The 17,645-nt window shown below is 36.2% G+C and overlaps 1 protein-coding gene across 2 annotated transcripts in view; it reads right to left on the bottom strand.

Moving 5' to 3' along the window:
- LOC142340937 (armadillo repeat-containing protein 8-like) overlaps positions 1-17,242 on the bottom strand; it is a 55,447-nt gene extending 38,205 nt beyond the window's left edge. For both annotated transcript variants that reach the window (XM_075391715.1, XM_075391716.1), the window contains exons 1-9: positions 17,120-17,242; positions 16,475-16,546; positions 16,123-16,405; positions 15,741-16,004; positions 15,588-15,666; positions 12,815-13,158; positions 12,204-12,302; positions 2,301-2,483; positions 1,873-2,081 (exon numbers count right to left, since the gene is read on the bottom strand). In XM_075391715.1, the coding sequence (XP_075247830.1) occupies positions 1,873-2,081; positions 2,301-2,483; positions 12,204-12,302; positions 12,815-13,158; positions 15,588-15,666; positions 15,741-16,004; positions 16,123-16,405; positions 16,475-16,546; positions 17,120-17,229 (1,643 nt within the window). In that variant the 5' untranslated portion in view covers positions 17,230-17,242. The remainder of the gene's footprint in view (positions 1-1,872; positions 2,082-2,300; positions 2,484-12,203; positions 12,303-12,814; positions 13,159-15,587; positions 15,667-15,740; positions 16,005-16,122; positions 16,406-16,474; positions 16,547-17,119) is intronic.
- Between the last annotated feature and the right edge of the window lie 403 nt (positions 17,243-17,645).

Genomic DNA, 17,645 nt, shown 5'->3' with positions numbered 1-17,645 from the left:
TGTCAAAAAAACCTTTATTGTAAAAAAAAAACAAAAAATTTGCACGTTTTGTCAAAAAAGGCTTAAATTCGTCATGTTAAAACGTTGAATTCATTCCACTAACATTAGAAACTCTGCAAAAACTTAATATAAAATCCTAGAGGAGGTTCCTTGACAACTAGGGCTGAAAAACTGGAAAATGTCAAAATTTTTGAAAAAGCTCGAAAGTAATTGTGAAAATTACTACAAAATTGCATTTTTAGCGATCGTTGGTTGTTCGTCAGTAGCCACGGGGGGGGGGGGGGGGGGCTGCAAAGGGGCTGATAGGGAGGGAGGTGCTTCTGGGTGGGCAAGAGTGCGGTGGGGGGGGGCGTGGTGGGGGGGTAAGGGCAATAGTGGGGGGGGGGGTTAACGGGTGGGGGCGTCTTCAACCTCTAAGAACCGCTCAAAAAATCGCATAAAAAAGACTGACAGGACTAACATAATTGCTAAAACCTTCGTTTGAGCAATTAATCACACAACGCGAAGAAGTCAAGGGTGCAAAAGTCACACCAAAAGTCAAAACGGTCAGGCAAAACGTTTGCATAAGAAAGACTAATCTAGTTACAATAATTGCTTCAAACTTCATTCGAGAGCCTTAAAAATAGGCCGACTAACTTTGGATAAATTACTCTCGAACGACAGGCGGGGCAATTTACCTCAGAGGGACTGAAGCATTACCGACTCCGCAATCAGCGCCCGGTCTTAGATTATCTCACAATCGCATTTAATTTTGCATGACTTAATTTCTGAATAAGAGCAATTTAGGTCCGGGTGTTTAGGTGAGAAACTAAGCATGAAAAAGATACTCGAGAAGTGAAATAAAAAATGTTCTAGAAGAAAACGGTCAATCAAAAATGTTGCCTAAAAAAGACACATACTTTTACAATAATTGCTTCAGACTTCGTTCCAGAGTAATTAAACATAAAAAGACTCATGTCGGAAGAATTGCTCTTGAACGACAGGCGGGTGGAAAAACATTAGACCCCTACGGGATTCGAACCATTGACCTCCCGCTTTAAAACAATATGCACTACCAATTGTGCTCTTTTGCTCTTAATTTTGCTATTCTGCAACCAAGTTTATATTAGCAACAAGAGTGAGAGCAATAGAGATCACTCAAAAATGAAGACCGAAAGCGTGAAAAAGTCACTTGAGAAGTCAAAAAATGTTCTAGAAGAGAAGCGCAAAAACGGTCAAGCAAAAATTTTGCATAAAAAGACCAACGTTTACATTAATTGATACGACCTTCGTTCAGGAGCAATTAAAAACATTATTAGCTTAGTAAATTCGGGTGATAAATTTATGCTGCCTGCAAAAATGCGATCCTGTAAATTACTGAAGGTTTATAGTTCCTTTTCAAAACTACTACTTGAAAGTAGATAGAACAACCTTGTTCGCAGAAAGCTGACCAAACAACCCAAAAAGAGCACTCGCAGAGCAGCCCTCCAAATAGCATCCATATTTTTATCAACAAAGTGCCCTTTTATTGAAGCAATTCAAGTATAGAAAAATTCAATTTGCTGTAATCAATTAAAATCCAAGATCCATGAAACTCAAGTTCCTTAATGTGAGTTGGTAGATGAACTCGGAAAGCTATTTCCATCATAGAATTGAAACCAAGGAACAATTACGCCCTCAATCGGACAATGCCAAAACATACGGAAAAAATACTGCATTCTTCTGGTCAAGTACTGTTGCGTAGAACAAAGATGAGTTAAACGTATTTCATATGCTTGAATCCTAACGAAATTTTCTCTATTCTACCCACAATAGCGTATAATTAATGAAAAATTCCAAGTACCAAGTTCTTAGAAAGAATCTCTTATCCAATTATTTATCATAGTAACTAGCCTGAGATTAGCATTGTCTGAAAAGAGCAACGATCTGCAGATATCAAGAATTCCTTCTTCGACTAAATGACTTCTATACAATCGAGTGGAATTGGCGTGTGGTATTGACAAATTGCACATTACACTACTGGAGACCAATTTAATCCTTAGGTCCACTGTAGAATCAGCGGTAATATCTGCTGAATCTTGAGTGCACACTCCTCTCAGGATCTAAATATGAAAACGAATTTTTAAAATTAGCCGTAAAGTTCTGCAAAGATCTTCAGAAATAACTTCTAAATAGTTTAATTTGAATACTAGTGGATCTTTTACGTTTGTTCTATTATTGTTACAAGTATTATATAATTTTCAAATTATTTCGGTTCTAAACATTGCCATTTTGTTTAACGAGGTAATAGCTCAGATTTCCGTCAAGGCATGAATGCTTACCTGAATCACGGAACTTGCTACCGACTGCTGACTTGAAGAGGAATTTGAAGACAGATGGTTGAACAAGACCGGAATTGATCTCGTGAGGCTGAGAAGCAACAGGAGAGCCGAGTACTTCAACTCAAGAGTGGTCTCGGATATGCAGGGCACAAGATGCTTCAGGATTGAGAAGTCAGTCACCATCTACAAGTTGAGAAATTAATTAATTCCCAAGCAAGATGTGTGGGAGGGAGGGGTTATGGCTCACTGTGGTTGATTGAAATCTAGTTATGCTCGGGTTCCAACTTCACCGCGGAGCTTTAGAGTTAACCATTGTCCAACTATTGCTTAGCCTAAGCACTGGGGGTCTGCTTCAATTAGCATTGTATTAGGAAGTTGATTTTTCTAATTTAAGTAATTTGATATTTAATTCTACAGCTTATATAATTTTAGTTCTTTTGACTTCGATACTTAGATTCTAGGGACTACATACAATTTTTGGAGTTCAAGGGTGAGACTACAGAAAGTTTGGTTGCTATCAGATTTTGGGCTGGTCAGACCTTTTCATTACCGCTTTCGATTAAATAATCCGTATTAGGAAGTTGATTTGTCTGATTTATGTAAATTGATTTTTATTCTATTTATTTAACTTAAATGCTATTCTCCAAACTTAATCTTAAAAACTCAAAAAGACAACAAAAGATTGGCTGATACGATTAAAGCCTCGCGCTGAGCAAGAACATTTCGATTTAATCAAACATTGTTCCCACCTGAAACGGCATAACAGTTCAACCAGACTCTGTAAACATTGGTGACCACTGGAGCGATCCAGAGCGTCCCTACAGTAGCGGAATGGAGGCTTCATCGTGCCTTTTTATATTAAAAAAGTTTTAAAAGGTCAGTACGCAACTTATGAACAAATTCACTCCATATTAGTTTAAAATATGACGCCACGCAGATAAAAGGAGCAAAAAAGTGAAAGCCCCATCGAGGAGTGAACAAAAGCGGTCTTTTGAAGTTTGCGGTCTGAAAAAAATTTAACATAGCCCGCAGCTTGCCGGAAAATAGCCGCGATAGACGCTTGTGGCCTTCCATGAATTGAACCAGCTAAAGAAATAAGATAGACAGAAGATCGACCACCAGGCCTTTAATAGACCACTAGACTTTTTGGGTTAGATTCGGACTGTCAATTCTATGACAAATACGGTCTATAATAAAAAAGCCCTAAAAGAGCTTTTTCAGAATTGATATTCGAAATCAAACATAAACCGACAAATGTCGGAAGAAATGCTCTTGAACGACAGGCGAGGCAATTTAATTCAAGGTCTGTAGCCTAAACAAATTTTTTATGGGTGCAAAAAAACCTTGCCCCGGGATTCGAACTATTGACCTCCAGATCCATAGCCACCCGCACTAACCACTGCGCTATGAGTCACTTATTTTAGCTATACAACCGATTATATATTAGCAACAAGCTTTACCTCGGAGTGAGAGCAATAGAGATCACACAAAAATGATGAACGAAAGCGTAAAAAAGTCAATTGAGAAGTCAAAGAAAGTTCTAGCGAAAATTTTGCCTAGAAAAGACACACTCGATTAACCTAATTGCGATGAAATTCGTTCAAGAGCAATTAAAAACTCAAGACCAATACTCAAGAATTAAGGCATATAAGTTTGGCACTACTTAGATACACACTATTGATTTAACTACTAGATATTCATAAAAATTGCAGTTTCATAAGTTAGATCAGCAGCCATTTTTTTGAGTGAGGTAAGTCACGCAATAGACCTAAAAGCATAAATGACGTCACGTACACAAATTTAAACTTCAAAGCAGTAGAAGTCACTGAAGTCATTGAAAAAGTCAATTCCAAGAAGTCAGGTCGTAAGAATCATCGATGGAGACGACGAATTAAAAAAAACCAAGCAGGACAAGTCCTGACGTACAACTCAAAGAATTTTTATTGACCATTTGAAAAACGAGACCTACAACAGACTATGAGTGAATTGGGAAAACCATGTCTAAAAAATCAGATAAAAAATATAAAATAGAAAATCCAGGTCAAAATGTCGGATGTGAACAAAAACCCACTAGCGACAAATGCAAATTTGGTTCAAAAACAAAACCAGGCCTAGAATGAGCTATGACTGGATTTGGAAAAACCATTTAGAAAAAGATCCGATCCAAAAAATGAAAAAAAAACAGTCAAAATCAAAGTGAAATTGCCGCATGTGAATGAAAAACCACTAGCCAGAAATGGAATTTTGTTTCAAACCGAAAACTAGGCCTAGAATGAACTATGAATGGATTGGGAAAACCATTTAGAAGAAAATCCGATCCGAAAATTCGAAAAAGCGGTAAAAATTAAAGTGAAATTGCCGCGTTTGAAAAAAAAACCACAAGCGAGAGAGCGAACTTTTGTTCAAACACCGTTTCCTCACTCTACTCTAAAATTAGAGCAAAAAAAGTTTACGCCGCAAAACCACTCGCTCTTCCGCTCCACTTCCTGTTTCGGCGTGACCAAAATCACTACTACAATTTGACTTCACACATCATGAAAATGTGCGAACAGATCTGAAAAAAAGACAGCGCCCCAATACAATTCAAATTCTTTGAATTGTTAAAAACCAACACTCGCTTCTTCGGTACACCTCTTCCTTTGGTATTTTGGCCTCACTAAAATTCGATCAAATTTGACATTAAAAATTATGAAAATGTTTGGTCAGATCTTTTACAGAAGACCTCCGACGATTTTTTTATTCTAAAACACCAAGAGCATCACAATAGATTCAATCAGCTCACTTCTTCTCATCTTTTAAAAAAAGATCACCATTGCTCTTCATCGATTCGCTAACAAAGACAGTACAGCACCAACACAACCAAAATCATATGTATTGTAACGCGGAAAGCTCATAAATAATAGCCTCTCGATTATTTAAAAGCGGTTTCAATTTCAACAAAAAATTGAGTGAGATTAATTAATTCGTTGAAAAATTATTGAAAAACCGAATCATTACTGAAGACAATACTCTAATTCTTCGTTTTCTCGAGTAAAAAATCAGGCCCAAAATTTTCACTTCTCTGATTTTCAATCCATCAAATAATTATTCAATTTTTTTAATTAATAACTCTTCCGGCCTTTGTAAGTTCTCCGTTAGGAATACCTACTTTGGTTTGATGAAACAACAACCATATAGACAAAACTTAAATTTATCAATAAAAAAATTGAAAAATATTACTGATAAGAGGAAAATATGTGGAAAGCGACTAAGGATTTTTTTTACTAATTTCAATCTCTTGTTTTGTGGTATCAATAGACCTTCTTTGTGAATGAGCAGTTTTGTCAGTAGTTTCACAAAAACATAGCTGGCAAATTGCTAGAAAATAGCCGCAATAGCTTCGTAGATCTGAAGTCTAAAAAAAAACAGAAAAAAGACAGACCAAAAAATAAGTCTTCTCATTAAAGGCTGATGTCATTTTTTTATTAAAAATCTGCATAAGTTTATGCTGCCTCTATTAACTGCTCTCAAATAACCTCCATTTAGAGTGACACACACCCACTTGACCTCATCTCTTCGAATTAAAGCAACTAAAAGTCGGTTTCAAAATGAAAATATTTTTGAGAGTGAGGTAAGTGAAGTAAGACCAAAATTTCATCACGCGAATGAACAAAAAACTCGCTCCATTAAGAGCGAAAAATGACGTCACGCACGTTCTTCAGTTGAAATTGCATGAACGAATAAACAAAAAGCAGAGTTTAAGTGGTTCTGACGTCATATGGTCGTAACAAAATTCCAAGAAGTCAGGTCGTAAGAATCATCGATGGAGACGACGAATTAAAAAAACCAAGCAGGACAAGTCCTGACGTACAATTCAAAGAATTTTCATTGACTAATTAAGAAACTAGACCTAGAACGGACTATGAGTGAATTGGGAAAACCAATTATAAAAAATCAGATCAAGAAAGACAAAAAAAAACAGAAAATCAATGTCAAAATGCAGGTTGTGAACAAAAAACCATCAGCGGGAAGTGAAAATTTGGTTCAAATAAAAAACTAGGCCTAGAATGAACTATGAATGCATTGAGAAAACCATTTAGAAAAAAAATTCGATTCAAAAAATTGAAAAAACAGTAAAAATCAGAGTAAAATTGCCGCATTTGAAAAAACCACAAGCGAGAAAGCGAACTTTTGTTCAAACACCGTTTTTTTACACTACTTTAAAAATAGAGCAAAAAAATTCACGTCACAAAACCCCTCTCTCTTCCGCTCCATGTCCTGTTTCGGCGTGACCAAAATCACTACTCCAATTCGACTTCAAAAATCATTATAAGGTGTGAACAGATCTTGAAAAAAGACAGCGTCCCAATATAATTCAAATTCTTTGAATTGTAAAAACCAGAAGGCCAATAATAGCCCCAGCTAGGGCTGTGCGGCTATGAAATAGAAAACAATACGGCTTGTAGCTCTGCGTATAAACAGCACAAAACGTACGAACTCTAATATTCCATTTGTTTGCATTAAGAGATGTCACAACAAAACTGCAGCGTCTGTCAGTTGATGATGATTTAATGACGACAAGAAGATACCATAAAACTGCATATTCTCGAAAGAAAATGTTGACATTGTTTCCGTAATCGATACTATTCAAGTCAATTTCATCAGAGATATGTTACGCAGTTTCGCGAAAGAAGAACAAACAAAAAACTTTTACGATGTAGATTGATAACAAGGTAGACTGATAACACTGCTTTGACTGGTCTGTAATTTTATTTCGCAAAACTGATCTTCAAAAAGATAAAAGTTTGACTGTCTTTTTAGAGGCAGCACTGTGATCCTATACGTGTCGTTCTTTCATCCGGTTCGGGTAGTTCAAAAATAATGTATTTCACAACTAACATGAATAATCGAGAGCTGAAGTAGAGGTTAAAATAAAAAACTTAAAATAACAGCTTATTTTCATATGCCGAGATTTAATGAGAAATTTTTGCATATTTAGTTTATCAAAACCGTGTTGATATTTGTGAGTTACGATGAAAACGGAGCTAATGCCAATAGTCAATTTTAAAACTGAAACTACTTTTCCCCATTTTAACTGCGCATAATTTAATAATCATACATGTGGTAGTGGTTTTGTCGATTTGTTGCTTGCATCAATTTACATCAACATTGAAGAGTCTCAACCAACAATTGCAACAGTTTTTATCTTTTTCATACCTTTTAACGTGAGCTTTTCGTTCCGGCGCCTCTAGGGGGAGGAACTATATACTCAAATGGGTTTTTTGTCCAGTCAATTTTGGCCGATCGATATATTCATCGTAGAGAGTTATGAGTGGTACCACTAAAAGGCCCGTCCAGCGTAGAATATGGAATTAAAAATATTTTTTCGAATTTCAATTTCTACAGCGAGTTATCGTGGTTTAGATTTTTATGAATATTAGACCGCATTAGACCGCATTGCCATATTAGACCGCATTTGACCGCATTCGCAATTTCCGGAATCTTCGCCTAAAATTTCGTCAATTTTGATCTTTCCCCAAAATTTTGTCAATTTTAATAAAATATGTAAAAATAATTAACAAAAATACTGCTGATTTTATTGTTAAAGGCAAAAAAGTATTGTTGACTATTTTGATTGAATTTTCTGTCCAAAATTTTGGCAAATTATTCAGCCTCTTTCATCAAAAAATGCCCGAAATAAGCTTCTTTAGTCGACTTTGATTGAATTTGCCGAAAACAACTAACACCCAATGTAATATACTTAGTTTCTGTATATCTGTTATGTTAGTTTAAATCTAATTCGGAATAAACTTCTATCAAATTTATGTTTTGGTTTTCAATTTTCCTGAAGAGCGGTCTAAGGTCTTCGAACGGTGGGAACTGACAGCCTAAGTTTGAAAACTGCTATTTTTGAATATGAATTAAAGTAACTTTCCTTTGAATCACATCTTCTGGGTTATGAATTCTATTTTCTATTTTCAATGATTAGAGGTTCATTTCATTAAGAATGTAAGGTCATTATAAATAATGTTAAGATTAATAGCATCAATGCAATTTGTTCATTTAGTTTACATTGGTTTATTTAGACTAATTCAATAACATTGTTCGAAAGCACTCGCATAGTAAAGGGCATAATATGAACGAGAAAATCAAGGCTATTAAGTCAATTCGAGTCTATTACTTTAGAGGTTAAATGATAGATTGACATCTAATTAAATATGAAAATACTTAGGAATTAAATATGAAAATATTTAGGATGTCACACCCAAAAACAACTAACATAATCTTTGTAAACTACAAAGTGAGCTTGTTCTACCTCCACTTCCAGTAAGAAAAAACTGGAATTACAATTTTGCCATTTTTCTGCTAATTTTACTCTATGATTATCGAAAAGGCAGCATTTATAGATCTTTTAACAAACAAATAATCCAGATCTACAACATTTGAAACAATTGAGCTTTCTGAATGGAAGAACAGCAATAGTAAGGTTGGTTTCGGTCCAATCTTGATTGTTAGAAACCAAAAATAATTCGGATTGTAATCAGTCGGTCTGGATCATTTTTATTTTAATTAAAGAACAGAACAATTCAAATCAAAGCTCACTGACGATAGGTCTGATTGGCTTCCTAAGCAGTTCCAAATTAATGTATCTAGTTTCTTTACTCAAAGGATTATGGTAGATTTGACTTAAACAAACAATGGCCTATCATTTAACTTTGCAACTATTTTTCTCTTAATTTGCTCAACTTGAAGCTTAGAGTCAGCAGAAAAAGAATTCTTCTTTTTCCTCTGCTTTCTACTGAAATGAAATTTAATCTTCTTGCAGTTTTACGTGCTACCTTATGGTTTTCTGGTTTTGATACTACCAGATTTCAATTTTTTTTAGGTATCGGTCCATTTTTCACGGTCTTTTCTCTTTTTCTCACATTATCACACTTATGACAGTTCACATATTATTGGTGTTCCAAAATACGGCAAAATTTAACATATAAAAGTCTTTGGAGGCGTACATTAAGGTTTTAACGGCTTCGACACCCCCTTTTAATTGAGTTTTTTTACATTTGTTTATAACAGTCGTTTTTACTCTTTTTAGTCGTATCGAATTTCCCGGATAATGACAGGTCTTATTGGTTGTTTATGGAGGAATAACTAGGCCTATATTCTCATTGGAGTTGATAGCTGATGGCTTTCATGACTTTAAAAACAATCGTTTTCAAAAATACAAAACACACTTAACTTCCCATTTTTCTTTTTGTCTATTTAATTCCTAGTCTCGTTAATTACAGGTCATAAGCCTTATTCTGTTTGAAGGAAGGAGCAAGTGTACAAAATCTAATGCTTTTAAGGAATTCGTTGTGAGTTTAATGGCTTCACAAAAAAGTATACTAACTTTCTGATTTTGACGTTCTCTTTTGAGCCAATATTTGACGTTCTCTTTGTAGACGTAAAGACATATTCTGAATATTCTGAATAATTATAGGTATCAAGCGCTTCCTCTGGACAGAAAAATGAACGTAATTTTTTTTTCATTTCATTTCGTAACTAATGGCTTTCAAGACTTCTAAAAATAATTGTTTTCGAAACAAAGTATTTTTTAATTATTGGCCCATTATTGGCGTTCGAGGAAGGCTCAATTGAACATAATTTGAGGGGGAAAATGCAGCGTCAACAGCGTTTCTAGCAAAACTCAATTGAATTTTTGTTTGTTTACCATATTTGTTCTTGTTCTTTTTGTAACCGCATAAAAAATTGCATAATTAAGGTCTTAATGCCTTCCTATATGTTATTTGTGATCATAAACATGATGTTTTCAATTGCTATCTAATGCTTTTCACTTCTTTGAAATTAATTGTTCAAAAATTTAGGCCAATTTTTTAATTTTGCTGTTTCTTGTTCTTTTTTGTCTAATTGTTACCGAGCCTTACATGGAGTGCTCCCATATCTTTTCTGGTGAAGTACAATTTTTTTTAAAATGGATTTTTAAAAAGTTTTGGATATAATTAAAGTTTGTTGTCATTTATGTTTAATTTTGTTGTTCGTCTTGACTTAGTTTCATATTAATGGTTGATCTCATCAATCTAATGTGGCATTTTTACTCCACTGAGTTATTTGCGTTGGAGGCGATCATTTTCACACTTTTTTTTTGAAAAATACTTGAATTTCGGGGGGTTTTCTATCTGTTCCTCATTTGGTAGACATTTATGACAAAAATGCGGATGAGCGGGGTCGGAACTTTATGTGCGAACGCACATTACCGAGCCTCCTGGTCTCCTTATAGCCTTTGTTTTGTTGAATATTTGTCAACGCTGCTTCTATTTACAACGTATGGCTCACACCAACATTTGTAGTGAGTGCTATAATGAAACCTAACTTTCATTTTTTAAAAAGTTACTTTGCAAGAAATGGATGCTTTCAATGCCTTAGGAATATTTTGTCTAGTTCAACTATTGATAATAATTCTCTGAAAATCGTACGCTGTTTTTTTTTCTAGTGCAGCTTTGCTGAAAATGTTCGAATATACCCCAAGTGTCTAGATACGAAAAATCATTCACTGCTTTAATAAAATTCTGTAAACTTTTGGATAAAGTTGATACTAAAAAATAATAACTTCAAAAATGGTCTTCTCACTTTTATCCAAAACTTAATCCAAACTATCAAGCCGCTATTTTTTATTGCGCAAATTCTAACTGAAGACTTGTTTCAATCACATATATCAATTGCTAGGTGTTCAGTGTTTGAAGATGCAGCTTTTACACTCTATCATAAAATAATTACCGATTTATTACCAATCATCCTCGTTCTGGTTTATTAAAGACTAACATTACCAGATCCTCCTTTCTCGAGTTTATTAAAGACTAAGCTGATTGAAACTAAGAACTGAAACCAAAGTGTGCGCAATATTGATGCACTACTCAACTGTCGTCGAGTTGCGCGACAAAATGTAGTTCAGCTACTCCAAATTAAGAATGACGAAGTTTAGAAAATCATCAGAAAAACTAATACCTGGTAAAAAAAAATACAAATGATTTTGTAAAAAAAAAGAGAAGGCAAACTATAGCTCGCTCAGCTAACAACGCTATCGTAGCTACAGATCAACAAATATTCCAGTTGTCAGACTAACGCGGACTAAAGTTCGTCATTTAGTAGATTATATCAAGGATAATTTCCTCAGAATTTTATGATAATAGTAAATTGTTTTCAAGTAGGTTATGAGCAGTATTACTGTAGTTAACCAAGCCACAAAAATAAACAAAACCCACTTGCTAGGTGTTCAAAAGGTCCTACGGTCCTAGTCGAATGATGCCAGTTACCAGTAGCAAGACTAATAGAGGAACTGAAGCGTGCGGAAAGAAAATTCAGTGTATATCAGTACATTAGTGAAGATATCTTCGTTGTGGACAAAATAGTTATCTCTAAAATTGTGCGACAGCAGTCCCCTCAAAGATTCACACGTACAACAGATCCGTAATATCAAACCTTTGACTTAACTTTCTTTAGTAGTAAACTCTCGCAGCTAGCAGGCGCAATTGAGCTGAGTTATGTGTATATGGGCTCAGAGGCACAGGGGAGGGGCAGACGCATATTTACTAAAACCACAATTTACAATTTTTTATAAATTTAACGTTATGGAGAAATATCGTTGAAACTTAAGATTGCATAGCACTTACGTATCTCCCCCTCCCCGGTGCCTGTAATCCTATACACATTAACGAGCTGCTCAAAATTTATATCGATAGCCATTTATAACAGGCTAAGGAAGCAAGCGTAAAACAGTCATTCGAAAAGCCGCTAAAAACTCAATTCGAACTCTATTAGAAATGATTAACACAATCTGCTCAAGTTTTAACGCTATTTAATCTATCCCTGAACAATCTTGAAGTTGCAGGTCGTTCAATGCAACAAAATATTTTCGATGTTTCTTACGCGGAGTGCAGCCTCAGTGTCGTTAGCACAAAGACCAGACAATGCCTTGAATGCAGCAGACTTCATAGCTTGGTGAGCACTGACATCTTCCATCCCTTTCTAAACAAACTTATTTATTACTTGCTGCCTGGTCCATAAAAGCCCTGAGAAGTTAAATTTTTCACAGCATCAAAATACTGGCACAAAACACAGTGGACCGCAAAACATCCTTAGTACATACTCCAAAACATAAAATATGAAGTTGGCCGTATTTTCATGAACTTAATACTTTCTGCGCCATTTAGCAAGTACGACGCAGCAAACTGATACAAGGTTGTGACAATATTCTATTTATGACGATTATAATAGCTGCACTACATTGTTCAATATGAATAGATTAAAACAATTTTTCAATATACTCATGTCAAAATACAACTAATGTAGGTTCAAATTTGCAGCTTATTTTACAAGAACCAGAATCAAAAATCAGGAGAGGTACGCAACTAGTCCATTCAGAACAGCCAAAAATAAAAAACATCAATCGAGTCAGTCATTTGTTATCGACGGCACTAAACATGGTCGAGCATAATTACTTGTGGGTTTCAGAGTAGATAAAAAACAGATCAACTAACTGTTTCTTCAGTGATGGTAAGATAGTCGACTAATAGTGTCATCAAGCGGTCGGTATTCACGGCGCATTTCTGCAATTGAACACTAGTCTCCGTCAGCAAATAGATCAACTCTGCAGCCTGTGTTCTCTGATTCAAACTGCAATCGGATTTTGACAATCTAACCAACGTTGGCAAAACCTTGAAGCTGAATTTGGGCCATGATTCGCTGAGAGCCCCAACGCGAAGAAACAGAATCAGAAGTCGACAGATAGAGAGTTGTGAATTTCTTGGCCTGTCCCATCGCAGCTTATCACATATTATAGAAACACAGCTTACACCCGAGACCTGGCACTGATCAAATGGGACTGAAACAATTTTCAACTGATGAGTTTAATAAAAACTCATCTTGCTGTTACTATGATACTGCAAATATCATCTGTTTGGTCTCCTTCTGAATACATTTTTGCATTAGTGCTTCTACAGAAAAAAAACAAACCGATTTGCTCTTGAACGATAGGCGTGGCAATTTTATTCAGCCGATCTGTAGCCTAGAAAATTTCCTATGGATGCAAAAATTTCCTAACAACGAGGGGTTCCGAACCACGACTTCACGCTTGACAAACTAAAGCATTAACCATTTGTTATATCTTACTATCGCTTTTTTTTAGCAACAGAACTAGTTTCTGGAACATAGCCGACTGGCGAGAGGTTAGCTTCTTCAGTAGCTAGCTTCGGTTTAGGGAGGATAGCTTGAAGGGTCGTGAAGCGCCAGCTGCGGGGGTGGGGGAGTTGACCGCTGGGTTTCCGGTGGAACGATGTGCAGGGGCGGGGATCGAGGGAGGGGGCGTGAATGGGGCTGATGTCGGGGAGAGGGTGAAATTTGCGTGTGTGTGTGTGTGGGGGGGGGGGCAGGAGCCGGGGGATCAAAAAACACACCATGAATCTATTTTTCCAAAACAGTTTCGGCGTAGTCTAGTAAAATGAAAGGCTCTAAGAGCCCTTAATGCTCTCAGGGCTTTAGCTGTTTATTCCATTTTTGAGGTCGAAAAGTAAAATGGGTGGGACAAAAAATCAGTCAAGCGAAAAATTGCATAAAAAGACCACATGTTACGTCAAAGTTGTGGTCACATCAAAATCAAAAAGTGAAAAATATCACTCAAGTGAAATCGAAAGAATGTTCTAGTACAAAACAGTCAAACGAATATTTTGCAAAACACAAACGTTTGCAATAATTGCTTCAAACTTCGTTCGAGAGTCGGACTTCAGCTATGAGGGGCGAGCCTCGTGCGTTAAAAGGCAGAACATAAACCCAATAATATCGGAAGAGTTGTTCACGAACGACAGGCGGGTAGAAAAATTATTTGACCCTGTCGGGATTCAAACCATTGACCTCCCAATCCCTAACCAACTGCACTCCCCACTGGTCCATCAGCGTTTTATATTTGCTATGCTGCAACCAAATTATATTAGCAATAAGCTTTACATCGGAGTGAGAAAAGAGATCACTCAAAAATGAAGAACGAAAGCGTGAAAAAGACCCTTGAGAAGTCAAAGAATGTTCTGGAAGAAAAACACAAAATGGTCAAGCAAAAAATATGCATAAAAAAAGACCAACACGTTTACAATAATTGTTATGAACTTCTTTCACGAGCAATTAAAAAGAGAAAAGTATAAATAGTAAAAGAAAAACTCACTTCAACTAAGAACGGCAAAATTTCCACATTTGTTTCATATAAAATACAACAAGAACAATCAAAATATCTTTCTCTTCTTACGAGTGCTATTCATGATATGTATTCTTAAATTACCCGAAATATTGAAATTAACAAAATATGATACTTTTCTACAATTCTTTGCTTAAACTTTTAAGAAAAGTATCAGGTCAACAAAAAATTTACTTATTTGATGTTAAATGTTTCATTAAGTGGAGTGCAAGCCGAGTAAATCGAGAAAAAAACTCATTGAAGCTTAAGCTCGCTCTGAGAAATTTTGTTGGACCTCAATTTCTCGCTTTCGCTAACACCGGAAAAAAATTAACCACTTACTCTTCGCTAGCTCATCAAATTCTGTTCAGCAGATAAACAACTACGAACTGTACCACGTGTGGCATTTTCCGTTTCAAATTCATCCTAATGAAATTATTGAAAAAGACCCGGCTAAAGTACTTTTTGAGACTGATTTGACAGAATCCTGATCCAATTTATCAAATTTCACTAAATCATGCAAAAGCAACTTTGAGATCTATTCTGTTCCCCCCAGTGTTTTTTACGCTCCCGAGTTACAAATTATATGTTGTTATTTGCAAGTTACTATGTAAAAAAATACAACGTGCTCCTGGGGGGTGGGCGTAAAAAATATAAGCTCACTAAGGTGAGGGGGCGGGGCTTTAAAAATATAAGATCACCAATGTGGGGGGGGGGGGGGGGCAAAACAGAACAGATCCCAATTTTGAGTTAAATCTGACTACTTATGACCAACTCTGACTAAAGTAGCTCTCAAACAACTGAGGTATTCACTTTATCAGCTAGCTTAAGCTTAGGGAGACTAGACTCATTGGGAAGGGTTGACTTCCTAAAATTTCATAATTGCTGCCTCCTCAGAAGACAATTCTGCGCAAGCTGCAGAGACTGAATGACCTCGAGCTTTGAAAATCTATCCATTTGAGTGCAAAAAGTCACACGATCAGACGGCAAACCAATCAAAGTAAAAAGTTGCATAAAGACCAACAGGACCCAATAATTGGTTGGAAGTTCTTAGTTTCAGAGAAATTAACGACCACCCTCTGAAGCCTTACTTTCTCTTGTGAAGTGTAGAGCTGTCTCAAAATTCTCTTCGATAAGCTTCTGAAGAAAAGTTACTGCTGATTCAGAGACCTGAAACGAACGCAGCATTGCTAGTCAGCAAAATTCACATCTTTACTAAAATTCGTGAACGAAATCTAGCGTACACTTAATGTCGCAGAGGAGAGAAGTTGAGGAATTGATCCTGTAACTCCGCAAAAATTGCATATGAAAATCTGTCTTTTGGATCGTTCCCATATTCGTATATTAGTTGGGTAATCGTCGCACAGTAGCGACCAAATTCTCAGAACAGTAACCACTATTTCATTTGACAAGGGATATATAATCAGATTCACAAACTTTGACATACAAGTATTTTCTGTTTCTGGAAAGCTTGAATTAGAATCAGATGTATCCATTGGGTCATCGATCTAAAGCAAACGACAACGTATGCAAGCTTTTATTTAGGTATTACGGTAATTAGCTATGTTGTTTGGAGAAAAATTTTCGTTAATGAGAGAAGTTGGTTCGGTAAATTTTCTCACTTACCTGGTCGAAAATTGCCATCGGAGTAATGAGCTGTGATTGCAGTAACAACATGATACACTTACTGACCGCATTCACCAAAATCACATTTTTCGAATCCAGGCAACTTATTAAATAATGCATCAGTTTATCAAGTTGGTTCTGATCGTTTTTCATTAATGCGATGTAAATGCTTGGCGATATGGTATCAATTTTTAACAAGCTGTTAATTACAGGTACAGCTTCAGTAAGGAGGAGCTCATTCTCGTTGAAACTTTTCCCATCGTCAATGATGTTTTCAACAAGCCTAAAATATGAAAATATGGTTATGTGAAGGATCATAAAAAAAGATATATATTTTTTAAATTTTCCTCACAGTTTCGACAACTCCAAAATTAGCATTGCTCTTTTCTGTTTCTGACTTCCAATTGTCAGGTTTCTTATTTCCCTGAAAAGAAGCTGTTATAAGTAACCCAAAATCACCCAAAACATCATAAACCCAAATCACTAAAATAGGCTAGAATGCAAAAACAGAAAGGATCCGAATGAACACGGAATTCCAGCTCAATTAAATTTAGAACATTTTAAATTCTTTAGAGAATTGTTCGGACGGGTGGTCGGATTCATATTTGCCTTTCTGTGAGCTACAGAGAGCCGAAAACTAAAAATTCGGGTCTTTCTTTCCCATTATAGCCCCCCCCCCCCCCCCCCCCTATGGTATAATTACCATGGTGGGGGGGGGGGCTATAGGTTATCTGACCACTAAGCTGGGGGGGGGGCTATAATGGCAAAGACTCTAAAATTCTTTTAAGCTATCAATCAGAGTAAGCTAGCCGTATCGTAGCCTAAAATTCCATTGTAATTTCAATTTCGTTTTCTGAAAACTTTTGAAATCTCTTGACTCATTTGTCCCTAGCACTCTCGAATACAGAACCTTATTGTATAATTACTAACCTAAGATAACACGCGATCGAAAATGAACAATTGAAAGAGTGCTCGCCAAGTTTCATGCAAAAGTTACCGTAAACTGATGAGTGCTCCCTGGTGTCCCCCGCATGATGAAGCTTTGAATCTATCAACAAGTTCCTTATTACTGCAAGCTAAGCGTTGCAGCTCCAGGCTCATGATCATTACATAATCTTAAAAGATAACGCACTGACAATACCGTGCTAAGAATTGTTTCCAAACTGGCGAGTTGACTTATGTAGTAGCTAATTTTAAGCGTAGGAATTTTAAGCCAAGCATTGGGTTGGGGGAGGGGGCCGCAATACATCGTAACGCCTAAGAGATTGGCTCTGAGACTTAAGGCCAATGACTGCAGGCGTCATCAGTTTACCCGGATTCCTTATAAAAAGGGACCACTCGAATTCATTTACCGATTTTAAATCAGAAAATCAGAAGGAAAACATAGTCGAGCTCTAAAACCTCGATGCGGTTGACCTTACTCGCGACTCTGCTAAGTCTAATTTCGCTCCCACTACATAGTTGGCCCTATCGAATTAGAGCAATATCACTTAGACTCTTTTCACACACCTCAATTTCGCTGT

Source organism: Convolutriloba macropyga, chromosome 6 (genome assembly GCF_964194025.1).
Source record: "Convolutriloba macropyga chromosome 6, txConMacr16.3, whole genome shotgun sequence".
Taxonomy (NCBI): domain Eukaryota; kingdom Metazoa; phylum Xenacoelomorpha; order Acoela; family Convolutidae; genus Convolutriloba; species Convolutriloba macropyga.
This window is presented reverse-complemented; position numbering and strand designations above follow the sequence as displayed.